Here is a 19227-nt window from a genome sequence, read left to right on the forward strand (position 1 = left end):
CTCCTCAAGGGAAGATTCCAAATTCATTCCGAAAGCAACTCCCATTAGCCCAAAGAGCGAAAGAGAGAAGGTTCCCATGGTCAACTGTAGGTTCAACCTCATCATCACATTACGGTGGCTGGGGAGGAGAACAACTGCTTAGATCAGAAGGGCCCACCAACCAAGCACCGCAAATTCACTATTAAAGATCATGTGGGTTAAACATACACCTTTAAAGACACTCCCATGTAGTAGTTATAAATGATAATGATGGGATAGTTCTTTCCAAAATGGAAAAACAAAGCTAGACTTAAACACTTTACTACTGTGCAATAATTACTTTATTAAAAAAATATGGATTGTTTTCTATGACACCGTCTTACCTGTCCAGATTGATGAATATGATACTCTGCGAATCATCGATCAGTGCCCTGAGTTCCCGAGCTGCGTTGGAAAGATCCTCAGCTAATCGGTAGTAGTTTTCCAACAGCAACTCCATCTCCTCTGCATGGTCAATCCCAGCGCTGCTCTTTTCACTTTAATTAAAAGAGTTCACATAACTAACATGTCCCCGATACATGTGTTATACATTTAGTACCATAAAGCTTCCTGAATTAGTAGACAATATTCAGCTATCCTCTGCTCCTCATGGCTCCTGGGTGGAGGATTAGCCCCAGGGTGGCCAGTGGCAGCAGAGAGACCAGGGAGCCCTCTGCTCCTGGGCATCCTCCAACATCGATCAGCTCCAGGCTTCCCCAGACCTCCTTCCCAGCAACTCCAGCAGGGCCTTTGCCCAGGCCCCCAGGCAGTATGCTGACCAACACCCAGCAGCCAATGAAGGTTTACACACTCAAGAGGACCAGCAGTGGGACAACCAGGGCGCCGGGCTACGTGGACCAGATGGAGGGCATGTCCTGGCTAGTCAGGGCCTGACAAAACACGGTCCACTGGAGAAGGGAACACCACTTTAGTACTCACGCAGTGAGAATCCCATGAACAGTATAAAAAGGCAAAAAGATATGACACTGAAAGATGAGCCCCCCAGGGCGGTAGGTGTCTATATGCCACTGGGCAAGAGCAGAGACTTAGCTCCAGAAAGAATGAAGAGGCTGAGCCAAAGCAGAAATGATGCCCAGTTGTGTCTGGTGGTGAAAATAATGTCTGACGCTATAAAGAACAATATTGCATAGGAACCTGGAATGTTAGGTTCATAAATCATGGTAAATTGGATATGGCCAAACGGGAGATGGCAAAAGTGAACAACAACATTTTAGCAATCGTGAACTAAAATGGACGAGAAAGGGTAAATTTAATTCAGATGGTCTTTGATTACAAAATGAAGTTGGGCAAAGGCTAAGTTTTGCCAAGAGAATGAACTGGTCATAGCAAACACCCTCCTCCAATAACACAAGAGACAACTCAACACATGGACATCACCAGATGTTCAATACAGAAATCAGATTGATTTATTCTTTGCAGCCAAAGATGAAGAAACTATACAGTCAGCAAAAACAAGACCTGGAACTGACTGTGGCTTAGATAATCAGCTGATTCGGGCTCAAGCTGAAGTAGGGAAAACCATTAGGCCATTCAGGTATGACCTAAATCAAATCCCTTATGATTATACAGTGGAAATGACAAAAAGATTCAAGGGATTAGATCTGGTAGACAGGGTGCGTGAAGAACTATGGACAAAGGTTCGTGAATCTGTACAGGGCCTAGTGACCAAAACCATCCCCAAGAAAAATGCAAGAAGGCATAGTGGTTTCTGAGAAGGCCTTACAAATAGCTGAGAAAAGAAAAGAAGCAAAAGGAAAAGGAGAAACGGAAAGTATACCCAACTGAAAGCAGAGTTCTAGAGAATATCAAGGAGAGATAGAAAGCCTTCTTAAGTGAACAATGGAAAGAAACAGAGGAAAGCAAAAGAATGGGAGAGACTAGAGATTTATTCAAGAAAATTAGAGATACCAAGGGAATATTTCATGCAAAGAGGGGCACAATAAAGGACAGAAATGGAAAGGACCCAACAGAAGCAGAATAGATTAAGAAGAGATAGCAACAAAACACAGAAGAACTATACAAAGAAGATCTTATGACCCAGATAACCACGATGATGTGGTCACTCACCTGAGTCTGACATGCTGGAGTGTGAAGTCAAGCAGGCCTTAGGAAGCATTATTACAAAGCTAGTGGAGGTGATAGAATTCCAAGTGAACTCTCTCAAATCCTAAAAGATGATGCTGTTAAAGTGCTGCACTCAATATGCCAGCAAATCTGGAAAACTCAGCAGTGGTCATAGAACGGGAAAAGGTCAGTTTTCATTTCAATGCCAAAGAATGTTCAAATTACTACACAACTGCACTCATTTCACATGCTAGCAAGATTATGTTCAAAATCCTCCAAGCTACCCTTCAACAGTATGTGAACCAAGAAGTTTCATATGGATTTAGAAAAGGTGAAGAACCAGAGATCAAATTGCCAACAACCGTTGGATCATAGAGAAGTAACAGAATTCCAGAAAAACACCTACTTCTGCTTCATTGACTACACTAAAGCCTTTGACTGTGTGAATCACAACAAACTGGAAAATTCTTAAGATAGGAATGTCAGACCACCTTACCTGTCTCCTGAGAAATTTGTATGCAGGTCAAGAAGCAACAGTTAGAAATGGACATGGAACAATGAACTGGTTCCAAATTGCGAAAGGAGTACATCAAGGCTGTATACTGTCATCTGCTTATTTAACTTTTAGGCAGAGTACATTGTGTGAAATGCAGGGCTGGATGAATCACAAGCAAGAATCAAGATTGCTGGGAGAAATACCAACAACCACAGATATGCAGATGATACCACTTTAAAGGCAGAAAGTGAAGAGGAACTAGAGAGTCTCTTGATGAAAGTGAAACAGGAGAGTCAAAAAGCTGGCTTACAACTCAGCGTTCAAAAAACAAAGATCATGGCATCTGGTCCCATGACTTCATAGCAAACAGATGAGGAGAAAATGGAAACAGTGACAGATGTTTTTCTTGGGCTCCACAATCACTGCGGATGGTGACTGCAGTCTGAAATTAAAAGACGCTTGCTCCTTGGAGGAAAAGCTATGACAAACCCAGACGATGTGTTAAAAAGTAGAAACATCACTTTACTGACAAAACTCTGAATAGTCAAAGCTATAGTTTCTCCAGTAGTCATGTGTGGATGTGAGAGCTGGACCATAAGAAAGGCAGAGTGCTGAAGAATTGACGCTTTTGAAATGTGGTGTTGGAGAAGACTCGAGAGTCCCTTGGACTGCAAGCAGATCAAACCAACTGTAAAGGAAATCAACCCTGAATATTCATCAGAAGGACTGATGCTGAAGCTCCAATCCTCTGGCCACTTGATGCGAAGACCTGATCCACTGGAAAAGACCCTGATGCTGGGAAAGACTGAGGGCAAGAGAAGGGGCGACAGAGGATGGGATGGTTGGATGGCATCACCGACTCGATGGACACGGGTTTGAGCAAATTCAGGGAGATAGTGAAGGACAGGGAAGCCTGGCGTGCTGCAGTTTGGGGTCACAAGAGAGTCAGACACAACTTGGTGAGTGAACAACAACAGTAATTCAGGTATCGCAAAAAAAAAAAATTAGCCTCTCTGCCTTTTCTGTTATTGTGATTAAGGCCAGTCTAACTGGCTTTGCTAACTGATCCTAAATATGACACAGATAAGTTAAGGACACAGGCTTTACTGTATTTCACATCCCTGAACCTGGGGACACTCATGCAAATACACATACTACCATTTACAGGAAAATCCAGGCATGTGAATGCTGACAAATGAGTGCAAAGTTCAAATCATTATCAGGTAAAATACAACCAAAAAGTAAAAATGAACATAATGAGCATTTTCTTTCCAAGGTAAATGTATAGTATCACTTCCATATAGGAAGAAAACTGGTTCTGAAAAATGTAAATAAAGTCAAAATGGCTCAAGACAGCAGAGGAGAGGTATGTGGCTCTCATGTTCTCCCACAAATACATCAAAATACATCCACTTGGGACAATTCTCACGGAACATCTACTGAACACCGCAGAAGATCTCAGACTTCCAAAATGGTAAGAAAATCTTCACATAACTGGGTAGGACAAAAGAAAAAGGGGAAAAGATAAAGAGAAGGGAACTGGGATGGGACTGCTCCTGGGAGGGAATGGTGAAAAATAAAAGGTTTTCATCCCTGGGGAAGTCACCTCACTGGTGGGGAGATCAGCTGGGATGGGGGAGAAGGGGGCAAGGAGCCTTGGAAGGGAGCACAGCAACCAGTCTGTGGAGGGCAGAGTGGAAAGACCTGCTTTGTCAGTTGGGATGGGTGCCTGGCAGTCCCCAGCCTCAGATGTTCCTTGGATGGGGCAGGTGGAGGCTGGGTGCTGAGGCTCAGGTTTCATCATGAAAACTACCCAATCAAAGTTACACAGAAAGTCAAATGGGGAGGGAAAAAAAAAGCATTGTAAGAGACCAATGGGATAATACAATAAAGTGTGCCAATCTACACATAAAAGTGATTCCAGAAGGAGAAAAGGCAATTAAATATGTATTTGATGAAATTGTAGCTGAAAAATTTGATTAAATTATAGCTGAAAACTATCCAAACCTAAAGAAGGAATCAGATATCCAGATATAGAAAGCACAGAGGGTCCCAAACAAGATGAACCCAAACAAATCCACACCAAGACATATTATAAAAACAGCAGAAGTTAGACAAGATTCTAAAGGTAGCAAGAGAAAAACAGAGTTAATTACAAGGGAACTGCCATAAGGTTATCAGTTGATTGCTCTACAGAAATGATGCAAGCCAGAAGGGAGTGGCAAAGTATGTTTAAAGTTTAAAAAGGGAAAAATCTACAACACGAAGTACTCTACCCCAGCAAGAATACCATTAAGGATGGGGAAATAAAGAATTTCTCAGATATGCAAAAAATAAAGAATACAGCAATACTAAACCTATCCTGAAAGAAATATTGAAAGGTTTTCTTCTCTAAATAGAAAAGAAAGATACAGTAAAGAGGAACTCACAGTTGGAAAGTAAATCACTTAAGTTAGCCAGTACAGAGATCAAATTGGAAAAAAACCTATTTATGAAAGGAAGATAAACACAAGGAACAGTAAAAGGATAAACAAGATGTGATGTAAAAAAGGACATCAAAATCATAAAATGTGGGGAAGGAGAGTAAGAAAATGTTGATTCGTATTTTTTAGAATGTGTTTGAGCCTATATGACTATCAGCCTAAAGCAAGCAGATATAGGAAGGGGTTAATATACCTGAAAAACAGGGCAACCACAAATCAAAAACATACAATAGTTTAAAAAAAAAAAAAAAAAAGACCAAAGAGAATACAAGGGTAAGAGAAAAGGAAATCATCAAACCACAAAAAGAAACAGAAAAAGACAAAGGAACAAAAAGGAAACAGAACAGACTAGGAAACAAGGTTTAAGCTGGTGGTAAATATGTAAGTATCAATAACTACCTTGAATGTCAATGGACTGAATACTCAAACCAAAACAGAATGGCAAACTGGATAAACAAATAAGAGTCTACAATATGCTGCCTACAAGACAGCCACCTTAGGGCAAAAGACACACACAGATTCAAAGTGAGAGGAAAAATGTATTTCATGCAAATGGAAATGACAGAAAAATAGGAGTTATAATAGTCTTATCAGACATATAGATGTTAAAACAAAAGCCATAAAGGAAAAGAAGGAAAATACACAATGGTAAAAGGATCAATGCAAGAAGAGGATTTTACACTTGTCAACATATATTGCCCCAAACACATAAAATACTAACAAACAAAAAAGGAGAAACTGATGAGAATACAACAGGAAACTCTATCACCCCATTCACATCAATGGGCCGATCTTCTGGACAGAAAAATCACTAAGGCAACAGAGATCCTAAATGATTTAACAGTTAAGACTTAACTGGTATTTTCAGGGCATTACTTCCAAAAAATCCAGAATACATATTCAAGTGCACATGGAACATTCTCTAAGACTGACCACATACTAGGACACAAAACTAACCTCAGCAACCATAAGAGTAAAGAAATTATTTCAAGCATTTTTCCTGACAACAGCATACAGCTAGAAATCAACCAAAGGAAAAGAAATCCATATGCTACTAAAAAAAAACCAAAAAAACAAACCCAACAGGTCAATGAGGAAAACAAAAAAGGAATTTACACACCTCCCTCAAAAAACAAGAAAAAAACCTCTCAAATTAACAACCTAACATACGACCTAAAAGAATCGGAAAATACAAAACCCAAAACCTCAAGTCAGTAGGAGGGAAATAATAAAGATCAGGAAGGAAATAAATTGAGATTGAAAAAAAAGAAAACAACCCAACATCAGGCTTCCCTCATGGCTCAGAGGTAAAGAATCCAACTCCCACTGCAGGAGACACAGCATGGGATTGATCCTTGGTTTGGGAGGATCCTACATGCCGCAGAGCCACTAACCCCGCATGCCACAACTGTGCTCTAGAGTCCAGGAGCTATAACTACTTAAGTTCTGAGTGCCTGAGAGCCCGTGCTCCGAAACAAGAGAAGTCATTCCAATGAGAAGCCTGTGCACTGCTACCAGAGTAATCCCCACTTGCCAGAACCAGAGAAAGTCTGTGCAGGAACAAAGACACAGCACAATCCAAAAAAAAAAAAAAAAAAAAAAAATCAGTAAAATCAAGAACTGGGTCTTTGAAAGGATAAACAAAATCGACAAACCTCTGGCCAGTCTCACCAAGAAGAACAAAGATAGAATCCAAATAAATTAGGAAATGAAAAAGGAGAAATTTCAACTGATACTGCAAAAATAAAAAAAACCTTAAGAGAATACTATGAACAATTATAAGCCAACAAATTTGACAACTTAGAAGAAATGGACAACTTTCTAGAAAGATATACCCCACCAAAACTGAAGGAGAAAAGATAATCTGAACTGGCTGATCACTAGAAGTGAAAAAGAATCTGTAATTAAAAAAAAACAAAACCCAAAAACTCCCTACAAACAAAAGTCCAGGACCAGGTGGCTTTACAGGAAATTATTCCAAACATACAAAGAACTTCTTACACTCATCCTTCTTAAACGCTTCTAAGACTGGAGAGGGGAGAACACTTCCTAAGACATTTTAGTAATATGAAAGTGTGTTAGTCACTCAGTCATGTCTGACTCTGTGACACCATGGTCTGTCCATGGAATTCTCCAGGCAGGAATACTGGAGTGGATTGCCATGAAGCCACCATCAATCACCTGATAAGAAAACTAAACAAATACCACCAAAACAGAAAATCACAGGCAAATACCTTCAATGAATATAGATACAAAAATTCTCAACAAAATATTAGCAAACTGAATCAAACAACATATAAAAAAGATCACGTACCAAAACCAAGAGGGATTTATCACAAATTCACAAGGATGCTTCAACATACGCAAAATCAATCAATCAGTGCTCAGTCATGTCCAACTCTTTGCAACCCCATGGACTGCAGCCTGCTAGGCTCCTCTGTCCATGGGAATTTGGGAAGCAAGAATACTGCAGTGGGTTGTCATACCCTTCTCCAAGGGATCTTCTCAACCCAGGAATCAAACTTGAGTCTCTGACATCTCTTGCATTAGCAGGTGGGTTCTTTACCACTAGTGCCACTGGGAATTCCCAGTGTAATACACCATGTAAATCAAAGTCAAAAACCATATGATCGTCTCAACAGATACAGAAAGAGCACCTGACAAAATTCAACCCATTCACAATAAAAACACAGTAAAAGCCACTTATGACAAACCCAAAGCCAGTATAATATTCAACAGTGAAAAGCTGAAAGTCTTCCCACTCAATCTGGACTAAGAAAACAAGGAGGCCCACCCTTACTACTTCTATTCAATGTAGTAATGGAAGTCCTAGTCACAGCAAACAGACAAGAAATAAAAGGTATTTAAACTGGAAAGGAAGAGATAAAATTGCCATCATATGCAGATGACATGAAAATGCATAGAAAACCTTAAGGACTGCAGGAAAAAAAACTACTAGATCTATAAATGAATTCAGCAAAGTAGCAGAATATAAGATTAACATTTGGAAATCAGTTTTACACTAACGATGAAATAGAGAAAAGGGAATGTTAAAATTAAAGAGGATTCAAAGAAATGAAAAGATATCCCATGCTCTTGGATTGAAAGAATATTGTTTAAATGGCAATACCAAAGTAAACTACAAATTTAATGAGTTCCCTATCTAATTACCCATGACATTTTCACAGAATTATAATAAGTAATCCAAAAATCTATATGGAGGGGAAAAAAAAAAAAAAGCCCAAAACTGCCAAAGAAATCCTGAGGAAACAGAAACAAAACAGGAGGCATATCTCTCTCAGACTTCAGACAATACTAGGAAGCTACAGTAATCAAAACAATGTGGTAACTGATAGAAAAACAAGACTATGGATCAATGGAACAGAATAAGAGAACCCAGAAACAAACCCACACACTTATAGTCAATTAATCTTTGACAAAGGAGGCAAGAATATACAACGAGAAAAAGACAGTCTCTTCAGTAAGCAGTGCTGGGAAATTTGGACAGCTGCATGTAGGTCAATGAAGTTAGAATACACCCTCATACCCTACACAAAAATAAACTCATTAAAGACTTCAAACATAAGACATGATACCATTAAACTATAAGAGAGCAAAGGCAAAATATAACCTGACGTAAATCATACCAATATTTTCTTAGGTCAGTCTCCCAAGGCAACAGAAATATTGATTAAAAAGAACAACAAGTGGCACTCAGTCAAACTCAGAGGTTTGCATAGCAAATGAACAATTAAAAAAAAAGACAACCTATAGACTAGAAGAAAATATTTGCAAATGATGCAACTGACAAGGGTTTAATTTCCAAAATATACAAACAGCTCATACAACTCAACAACAAACACCCAAAACCACATAACCCAATTGAAAAACGGGCTGAAGACCTTAACAGACATTTCTCCAAAGACACGAAATAGCCAGTAGGCACATGAAAAGATGCTCAACATCACTAATTATTAGAGAAATATAAATCAAAACTACAATGAGGTACCACCTCACACTAGTCAGAATAGCCATCATCAAAAACTCTACAAATAACAAAAGCTGGAGAGGCTGTGGAGAAAAGACAGCCCTCCTATCCTGTTAGTGGGAGTGTAAATTGGTGTGGCCACTATGGACAACAGTATGGAGATTCCTTAGAAAACTAAAAATAAAATTATTGTATAATCCAGCAATCCCAGTCCAGGGCATATATACCTGGACAAAGCTATAATTCAAAAGATATATGGACTCCAACATAGCATATTCATAGTGTAACAGCACTACTTACAACAGTTGAGACGTTGCAACAATCTAAATGTCCGTGGACAGATGAATGAAGATGTGGTACATATAGTCAATGGAATACTACTCAGCCATAAAAAGAATGAACTAATGCCATTTTTGCAGCAACATGGGTACAACTAGAAATTATCATACAAAGTGAAGTCAGAAAAATAAACACATATGATATCATTTATATGTGGAATCTAAAATGTGGCATCAATGAACCTATTTACAAAACAGACACAGAGAACAGACTTGTGATTACCAAGGGGGAGGAGGGGACAGAGAGCGATGGACCGGGAGTCTGTAGCAGATGCAAACATTACATACGGAAGGGCTAACAACCAGGCCCTACTGTACAGAACAGGGAACTATATCCAATTTCCTGGGATAAACCACAGCAGAAAAGACTCTAAAAAAGGTTACATAGGTGTGTAACTGAGTCACTCTGCTGTACAACAGAAATTAGCACAAAACTGGAAATCAATTATACTTCAGTAAAAAAAAAAAAAAAAAAGTTACTAGTTTTTTTTCCTTCTTTAGTTATACCCCCAATCCTACCAAAGAGGATAAGTAGGAATGAAGCACTGTGTAAAAGACACTTACAAAGCATATTAGAGACAGATTGGCTTAATTAACCAGACTTACAGAATCTGTACCAGTGACTCACTTGCCTCCCTGCACTCCATCCACCCTTTTCCCCATCTCTCCCGCTGACCTCTCCAGCAAAGTTAGCTGTGTCTGTCACTCTGTTGGTCTATGTTTATCTTTACAGTTGTTGTATACAGAGCAAGCACTTAATAAGTCTTCATTAAATTCAATTAGATGCAATACGGAAAAGGAAATAATAAAACTGGGGATGAAAAGTGCACCCTCTAGTCTAGAAAAATGTTCTTCTTTATAAAAAGTTATCTGAAGAAGACGACTGATTCTAAGAGAAAAACTAACAAAGCATCACTGCTCACTCACAAGACTTGTGGGTCACTCCACTTTGTCAGGCAGAGCTCTTCCAGCAGCTCTTCTTCATCCAAGATCTCTAAAATGGACTCTTTGAAGATTTTAATATCTGTTTCTAACTCTGACAGGCTGTAAGAATAATTGTATAGAAATGATCAATAACACAAACCTATAAAAAATTTCCCTACAGGAGTAGTGCCTTTCTAACGTCTTATCAAGCAGACTCTCTTAAACATTCATGATAAACACTGACTTGTAAAAAATTTTTGGTATTTACTATGCAGTTTGAGAATCAATTCCCAATACAAGGCTGTTAATATATTAAGCGATAAAATTAAACAATGATATAATTTTCAGCATATGTTATTTATCTCAGAAACATACAATCATTGTGATGGAAACTTTTGGGCCCAGAAATTTACTTTTGTTCTTAATTATGGCAGTGATAATACAAGAAGAGACCATTTACTTTTATTTGATCAATCTATAAGACAAGTTAGTATATTAAATTCTGGAATGCATTATGATCAACAAACAAACAAAAACCTCATGAACTTTGGAGGGGAAAAAAAATACGATTTGAATATAGACCTGTCATTTAGTAGCTATTAAAGTTTAGACAAATTACTTAGACCTCGATTTTCTTATTTTCAAAATAAGGACCATGTCAACAGGATGACAGGTTGAGATGAGATCACACATATGAGAGAGACTGATACAGCATTTCACTGAAAACAGCCTTTCAATAAACATCAGTTTGTGTGCCCCCTTTAGCTCAACTTCACACCTAGGCTACTTTCCTACTTTAAAGTTATGAAAGACAGATTTTTAACAATAATGAAAACCAGATATCGCAATGAAGGCATTGAGAGTAAGTTTCAAAGTAAATAACGTCATTACCATTTGCAAGACTAGTTGGTATTTTTAAGATAGTTAATAATTACACTAATTTTGGACTTGAATTTACATTAAACATTTCACTCTTAAGACTACTGAAAGAGAAGTTTAAGACATTTGTGTCTAATTCCCAACTTGGTAAATCACCCATATTTACCTTTTGCCATTTTGTAGCAAGATGTGCAGTTTGCTTCTGTCTATGGAAGAATGTTTGGGATCCACTAAAGCGTCCAATGTCTCAAGGATCAGTGGTTGCAAAATGCTAAGTTTCCCCTGAAGGGTGTTGATCTAGATAACAACATGACCTTTCATAAGAATTAAAACAATCTTTTTAGAATACTCAGGGTCAGTGAATCCTCTGATTAAATATAGAAATCTAAAATAGCTAGGAAGGCTGGTAACATTTCAGAACACGGTTACTGTTGGAATGCCTATCTCAGATGATTAAAAAACTCAATCCCCTAGGTTAAAAGATAATCATGCATAATGTTGTTGCCAGGCTCCCATTTGGGTGACAGAAAATTAACTCCTGTAAGAGTCCTCCCCTTACAGACACTTAGTATCAAAGGAATGGAAGACTGATTAAAAGAAAAGCTGCCTTTCCGTGTTTAAAACGAACTTCACATCTGGTAAATACCTATGTTCTTTGTAAACAGAATAGGAAATAGTTCATAATTCCTATGAACAAAGCACTTTTGGAAAAAAGAAAAAAGCTCTTTTAAAAAACAAAACATACCTTAAACTTTAAAAAGTAAAGTTGAAAAGTCAAATGTATATTTATTATTCACGTTACTATAGGCATAGCAGGATTAGCCAACAAGTATGCATTGATACAGATATGCGAATGTGCATGCTAAGTCGCTTCAGTTGTGTTAGACTCTCTGCAACCCTATGGACCATAGCCCTCTGTCCACGGGATTTTTCAGATAAGAATAGTGGAGTGGATTGCCCTTCTCCATGATATAGCTATACTAGTTGTTAAAATATTAAAATACTTCCAATAACTGTTGGCACACAGCATAAGAGTAGCTGAAATAAGTAGTGAAATTAATTAATACTGTAAATTCCAACACTCTCTCCACCCCAGCATGAGCTCCTGAGAGCTGACTCTGTGTAGCTTCACCACTGACCATTGTTCATGTACCTCTTCTTTCCTTCTATTATTTCCCTGCTTAGTAAGTGGGCTTCAACTAGCCACCATCTCACTGGCTGGTACTAGCTGGGGCTATTGCCTCATTAGCCCCAGTAAGGAATGGAGGCCCCTCCTACCGCCTCAACAGAGCAAGGCAGACAGAGAGAAGGGGGCCAGGTACCACCAATCCCCCACGCACCTCATGCCCCCTTTACTCTCCCCTCTTCCCTCCTCTTCTCCCATCCTGGTTAGGATGCTCATGGCACTGGCTCTTGCTTGTAGCCATGTCCTGAACAGTACTATCCTGACTGTTGGAGGAAGAATAGATGATGAAAGATTTGTCACAGCCAAGAAAACAGTGACCATCCTTGTTCAGAGCTTGACAGGATCCCCAGACCCTCAGTGATTATCAACAGAAGAGCTGTTAGAAGTGTACTCGATTCCTATGTCAAACTAGATCTCAAACAGAGGCATCATTTAGCTACCTCAGACAAAGGATTGTACAAACAAATCAAAGAATGGTTGGTAAGCACCAGAATGATCTGATGAAATATTTGTATTATATTTATCATGTGTAAGCAGTTACCCAACATAAATTTAGTTAGAGAATAAAATGGAATACAGCTAAAACCTTTTGGTATGTCCATTTATATCACATTTAAGATAAGTATTTTGAATTAGTATCCCTAAACAGGATGTCAGGATAGACAATCTGAGATGAGTTTCACTGAATGTCATAACATGACCGTTAAAGAGACTCTGTACTATACCTAGAGACTTTAGATCTATTTGAGTCATAAACTTTAAGAATTAAGTACCTTTGGCATATAAGACCCTGAGATGTTCTATTTGGGGGAGGGTGTGGTTACGGAAAGTGCCATTAAAACAACACCAGGGCTTCCCTAGTGGCTCAATCACAAAGAATCCACCTGCCAATGCAGAGACATGGGCTGGATCCCAGATCTGGAAGATCCTACATGCCGTGAGGCAACTCAGCCTGTGCACCGCAACTATTGAGCTTGTTCTCTAGAGCCCAGGAGTCACAACTATTGAGCTCAGGAGCCACAGTTACTGATACTGAAGCCCCAGCACCCTGGAGCCTGTGCTCAGAAACAAGAGTTGTTATTTAGTGGCTAAGTCATGCCCAACTGCGATCCCATGGACTGTAGCCCACTAGACTCCTTTGTCCATAGGACTTCCTAGGCAAGAATACTGGAGTGGATTGCCATTTCCTTCTCCAGGGGATCTTCCCGATCCAGGTACTGAACCCCAGTCTCCTGCATTGCAGGAAGATTCTTTACCATCTGAGCCACCAGGGAAACCCTGAGCAACAAGAGAAGCCACGGCAATAGAAGCCTGTGCACCACAACCAGAGAGAAGGCCCCGCCTGCTACAACTAGAGAAAAGCCCACACAGCAAGAAGACCCAGCACAGCCAAAAAGAGAAAAAAACCAAAGTGTCTTTCTCCTCAACAGCATCGTAAAACCAGAAAACATTCAAGAAGCCAGACAAACACAGGCTCACCCGATACTGCAGGAGTGCTTCTATGGCTCTAAACTCAAAAGGTAAAAGGTATGTGACAAGTTGGCCCTCTCCAGCCAACTGTGAAGGGAGCTCCCGGAAAAGCCACTGCTCCAAGTTCAAATTACGGTAATCGAGTATCAGAAGACACTCCGGAGTTATCACAGCTTTCAAATACTGTTAAAAAAATAAAAAAGAAAAGAAAAGAAAAAAAAAGTATATATAAATATATATATATCTGTAGATAGATATATGTACACAGGCATATATGTAAGTTGTAGAGAAAAAATAACATTCATAAAAATATTTAGGATTTAATACTCTATTAATTTTCAAAAACTATTTATTTGGCTGCACCCAGTCTTAGTTGCAGCACGTGGGATCTAGTTCCCTGACCAGGGATCAAAGCCAGGGTCCCTGTATTGGGAGCAAGGAATCTTAGCCACTGGATCACCAGGGAAGTTCCAATACTCTATTAATTTGGACTAGCCTAAACCAAATCACTGGAGAAGGCAATGGCACCCCACTCCAGTACTCTTGCCTGGAAAATCCCATGGACGGAGGAGCCTCGTAGGCTACAGTCCACGGGGTTGCTAAGAGTCGGACACAACTGAGCAACTTCAATTTCACTTTTCACTTTCATGCATTGGAGAAGGAAATGGCAACCCACTCCAGTGTTCTTGCCTGGAGAATCCCAGGGAAGGGGGAGCCTGGTGGGCTGCCGTCTCTGGGGTTGCAGAGAGTCGGACACGACTGAAGCGACTTAGCAGCAGCAGCAGCAGCAAACCATATCACTGTTCATTTGGTTTTTCAAAGACAAATCAACAAAAACAAAAAAACCAAGACTTTTTTTTTTTTTAAAGAAAGGAAGCCTAAAATAAATGCAAGCCATAATACCTCTAACTCACTCTCAACAGAACTAGAATTAAACAGATTATGTATTTACTAGGATTTCCAGGGTAATCAAGAGAAATATAGAGAACAAAGGAAACAAGATAAAGTCTTTTTAAAACTCAAGCATTCAGTAGACTTTTAGAAAAGATTTAGTTTAATCATGATTGGTTTGGCTGAAGTGGGGAAGTTTCCTTTTTAAAATATCACCAAAACATACTAAGCTAACTTGAAATCATAAAGATAAAATGTAGCCTTAGTACTCTAATTTAGAACACGATGAAGTTAAAATTTTGAAGAGTAAGGCTAACATATTCTGTGTTTGGGTCATTTTACATGCAGATGTTTTTCAGTAGTAGACACCACACAAATACACAATCTGCGGTGGCTGAATCTGAGGATAGGGAACAGCAGGTATGGAGGAACTCTAAGGTATACATGTATTTTTGACTGCGTGGAGGTTTGGTGCCCCCACCCCCATGAGGCTCAAAGGTCAACTGTAAAGTGAACATTTTTATTCAGAAAAGTTGAAAAATTATACAGTGAATACCTATACATATACCAATTAGATGCTCTAATTAACGTTCTTCTATAATCCATGTAAAATGAGTTCTACACAAGATCACCTGAGAAGACTGTTTACCATTTTTAAATTAATTCTAGATAAATGACAAAAAATCTGCCAAAGACTTTTTGAAGAAAGCAAGTCTTGAATCCACTGCAGGAATGATGCTGAGACCTGTGACCCCTCATCTGTTTCCAGACCTTAAACGTTAGCCCACCAAAATAACGTAAAGCTTTCTGTAAAAATAAAAAAAATTAAGATGATAAACTTTAGGGACTTTCCTCGTGGTCCAGTGGCTAAGATTCTGCACTCCCAATGCAGGGGGCCCCCAGTTCAATCCCGGGTCAGGGAACTAGATCCCACATGCAGCAACTAACATCCAGCGCAGCCAAATAAATAAATATTTCAAAAACAAAAGATGATAAAATATAAAGGTTACTTCTAGGCTATTTAAAAAACCAGAATATATTCTTAGTAGCTGAAGTTACAATGCAATTATATATATATATACTGTATGTGACTAAAAAAGTCTGTTATAAATCAAGAATCTTTCTCTTATTTCAGAAACCAGAGACTAAACTCAAACAGTGAGAAAGGAGAGCGCAGTCAGATCTTTCCATTATTAACAGAGCAGTGCTACACCTGAGTACGGGTGTACAACTCACGTGAAATGAGTTCTGCTTCTAACAACATGTTATATTATGAAATAGTTTCACACATCTATTTTTTATTGCAAAATTACTTTTAAACTACTGAACAAGATAGTAAGGAAGGACTTTTAAGACTGCAGGGGAGAAATGTAGATGAAATAAAATCCTTTACCTCCATTCGCATGATAATCCTATTGTTTCTGGTTGTGATGCTCATTAAATGCTGAAACCTCAAATCTCTGGCTTGAAGACCTAATTCTTGATATAAGTCAGTTTTCTTCCTTTCTAAAAAAGAAATGTGTTCAATAAAAGGAGTGGGTAAACTTATAAACCAAAAAGTTTAGATTTTTATATCAGAGTACCCCTCTCAACACCAGTGAGATAATCTTCTATTACTACCAGAAACAAGAGCTAAAATGAGTCTTTTTGCTTTTTTTGCAATTTATGCCACTGCATTAAAAAAAAAAAAAAAAAAACTTTTAATTTTGTATTGGGGTATAGTGGATTAACAATGTTGTCACAATTTCAGGTGAAGAGGGAAGGGACTCAGCCATATAGATACACATGTATCCATTCTCCCCCAAAATCCCCTCCCATCCAGGTTGCCACATAACATTGAGCAGAGTTTCATATGCTATATGGTGGGTCCTTGTTGGTTATCCATTTTAAATATAGCAGTGTGTACATGTCCATCCTAAACTCCCTAATTATCCCTTCCCTCGACTCTCCCCACTCCCCCTACAACCATAAGTTTGTTCTTTAAGTCTGTGAGTCTCTATTTTGTAAGTTCATTTGTATCATTTCTTTTTAGAGTCCACATACAAAGGATATCACACGATAATTCTCCTTTTCTGCCTGAATTACCTCACTCAGTATGACAATCTCTACATCCATCCATGTTGCTGCAAATGCCATTACTTCATTCTTTTTAATGGCTAAGTAATCAAAATGGGTCTTTTAAACACCTATTTCTACCTCAAAAACATACTCAGGCTAAATCTGGTCAACTAAGTTTCCTTTTCTCCTCTTAATCATACTTCATAAAATTTCTCTGCACTTGGAAAAACCCCTTGGGACCAGTATAAAAACCATAGCTATGTATCATTAGAACTTACAGTAACAATTCCTAGCTCTAGATGCATGGATTTTTAAATATGAACTGTACAGAACTACATTTTCTATTTTTTCCTTACTACAGTATCCAGTTCAGCATTTTAAAATCTATGAACAGATAGGTCCAATTGTCTTTTGTTTTTAGACTAACACAAAATGAGAAAATAAAATCACTAGATTCTCCTACCTGAAAACTCAATTTATCACCTAAGAAAAAGCAAAACAGATGAAGAAACTCAAGAAATGATGCTGGTAATAGCAGCATCTATTCTTATAGTATCAAGCCACATCTGTGATAGAGCTCTAAGTTGAACAACCTTTTGAGGGGATACTGAGCCAAAAAATACCCAATATACCCCACTAGGATCTCAGCAATAGCAGGAACAGGACTAAGGGTGGGAAGGACAGGGAGACCTGAAACCTGCACCTGAGGTCAGACAGTAAAGTAATGCTGAGTTTCATTTTAAAAAGTAACTGTCCACAAGAGCCATCGCTGGCAGAGTTTCAATGACTACCACCCAGTGCCCCAGTCCCTCCTGTCCCCCGCCCCCCGTCGCAACTGCAGTGGCAGTGGTATTACTCGATTCTGCCTTCAACACGGCACAGGAGGAAATGGACATGAGGACCAGGGCCGTGAAAGGGAGACTGAGGAAGAGAAACAAAAGGGAGAAGTGTTTCTCTCTTGGCTGCATACCAGCCAACACCCTTCCTTTAACATTCTATTAAGAGTGAAAGTGACTCCTAACTTCCCCCCCAGCCCCCCAAAATTACATACAGGTCATGTGCCGCCAGTAATTAGGGCTAACAGACAAAAGCTTAAGAAAGATCATCTTCAACACATCCATATATGCACACAATATTCTACTCAAAATAGTTTACTTCCAGTGGGTTGATTTAAAAGAAAAGTACAGATACTCACCAAAAGAAGTCACCTTTCCTTCTTTGTCAAATTTTGTCTGGAGACAGATAATAAAAACATTATTTTCTCCCAAATCAGTACATGATTTGTGGTATCATATCATATGGTATTATGAAAATAACTCTAAAATGATGAAGATATAAACCGTTCTTAAGTTAAATTCGGTTATGAGTTCAGGATTAAAACAAAAAGTCCCCTCTCCTTTGCCAGGACAAATCTGACTTTGGATTACCTATCTACCTTGGCTCCTCAGAAGATCTGATAAAGGGGTGCCAGCTGTGTTACCAGGCCATATCGCTTGTGGAAAATGCCCAATCGCCGCTCGACGGGCTGCACTGGGAAGACGGAGAATGGATCATGACACCTGGCGGGGAGCCGCAGCTCTGCCTTCCCCGAGGACAGTGGCTCTTGGGACTGACTGCGCCCCTTGCAGGAGCTTGGGATGTGCCTCTGGGATGGGGACAGAGACACTGGCACTGGAGGGCCTCAGGGGTCTAAGCCAAGGTGGATCTAGCACCCACCTTGGACAATATGCTCTCCTCGTACCTGAGCTTCACACAGGGGGCCACAGGAGCCCCTGGATGGCTGGAAGGACTTCTTTCGAAGAGAAAACACCAAATACTGCCCTTGTGAATTTCCTATCCTTTTGCCTTCTAAATAAACTGAGACCAAACATGGCTTATCTTGGGAATCTAAGTATTAATATCTGCGGGATGTTACGAGGTCTCTCTGGTGGGTGCCGCAGAATCAATAAATATTTATAGAAGAGACCTCTTCTATAGTGCAGAGAGGACACAATGCAGAAACTGTACTTATTTCCCATAAAGCAGAGGAAACGTTTTCCCATAATACTTGTCTACAACTCAAGTCTGAAGATGTCAAAATAATGTTAAATGAATCAAAGACTAAGATATAGCTGAGGTACAAGTCCTAAATACGCATGCTATGTTAATAATACCACAATAAAACTGCGTAGTATATTTCAGCTTGCTTCTTAGCTGAGCAAAGATAACATCAATAGTAATATATAAGCACCATAAAACATCAGAGTTAAAGGGAAACCTACAACAAGGAAAGTTTTATTCTGTGTAATATATACTAGCTTTCCTCTTTAAGCTTATTTCAAATACATACATTTGCTGCAGAAAATTTGCAAATAAAACTATTTGGTCACAAATTTTAGAGAAAACCATGCTAACATTTTACTAAATGCTAA

The 19227-nt window shown here is 39.0% G+C and overlaps 1 protein-coding gene across 3 annotated transcripts in view; it reads right to left on the bottom strand.

Moving 5' to 3' along the window:
• The window catches only part of MRS2 (magnesium transporter MRS2), a 36410-nt gene that overhangs the window by 12363 nt on the left and 4820 nt on the right, over nt 1–19227 (bottom strand). For 2 of the 3 annotated variants that reach the window (XM_065912419.1, XM_065912421.1), the window contains exons 3-9: nt 18012–18048; nt 16152–16264; nt 13877–14050; nt 11378–11508; nt 10336–10452; nt 363–515; nt 1–118 (exon numbers count right to left, since the gene is read on the bottom strand). In XM_065912419.1, the coding sequence (XP_065768491.1) occupies nt 1–118; nt 363–515; nt 10336–10452; nt 11378–11508; nt 13877–14050; nt 16152–16264; nt 18012–18048 (843 nt within the window). The remainder of the gene's footprint in view (nt 119–362; nt 516–10335; nt 10453–11377; nt 11509–13876; nt 14051–16151; nt 16265–18011; nt 18049–19227) is intronic. The other variant, XM_065912420.1, reaches the window with a different exon arrangement.

This window comes from Muntiacus reevesi, chromosome 20, assembly GCF_963930625.1.
Source record: "Muntiacus reevesi chromosome 20, mMunRee1.1, whole genome shotgun sequence".
Taxonomy (NCBI): domain Eukaryota; kingdom Metazoa; phylum Chordata; class Mammalia; order Artiodactyla; family Cervidae; genus Muntiacus; species Muntiacus reevesi.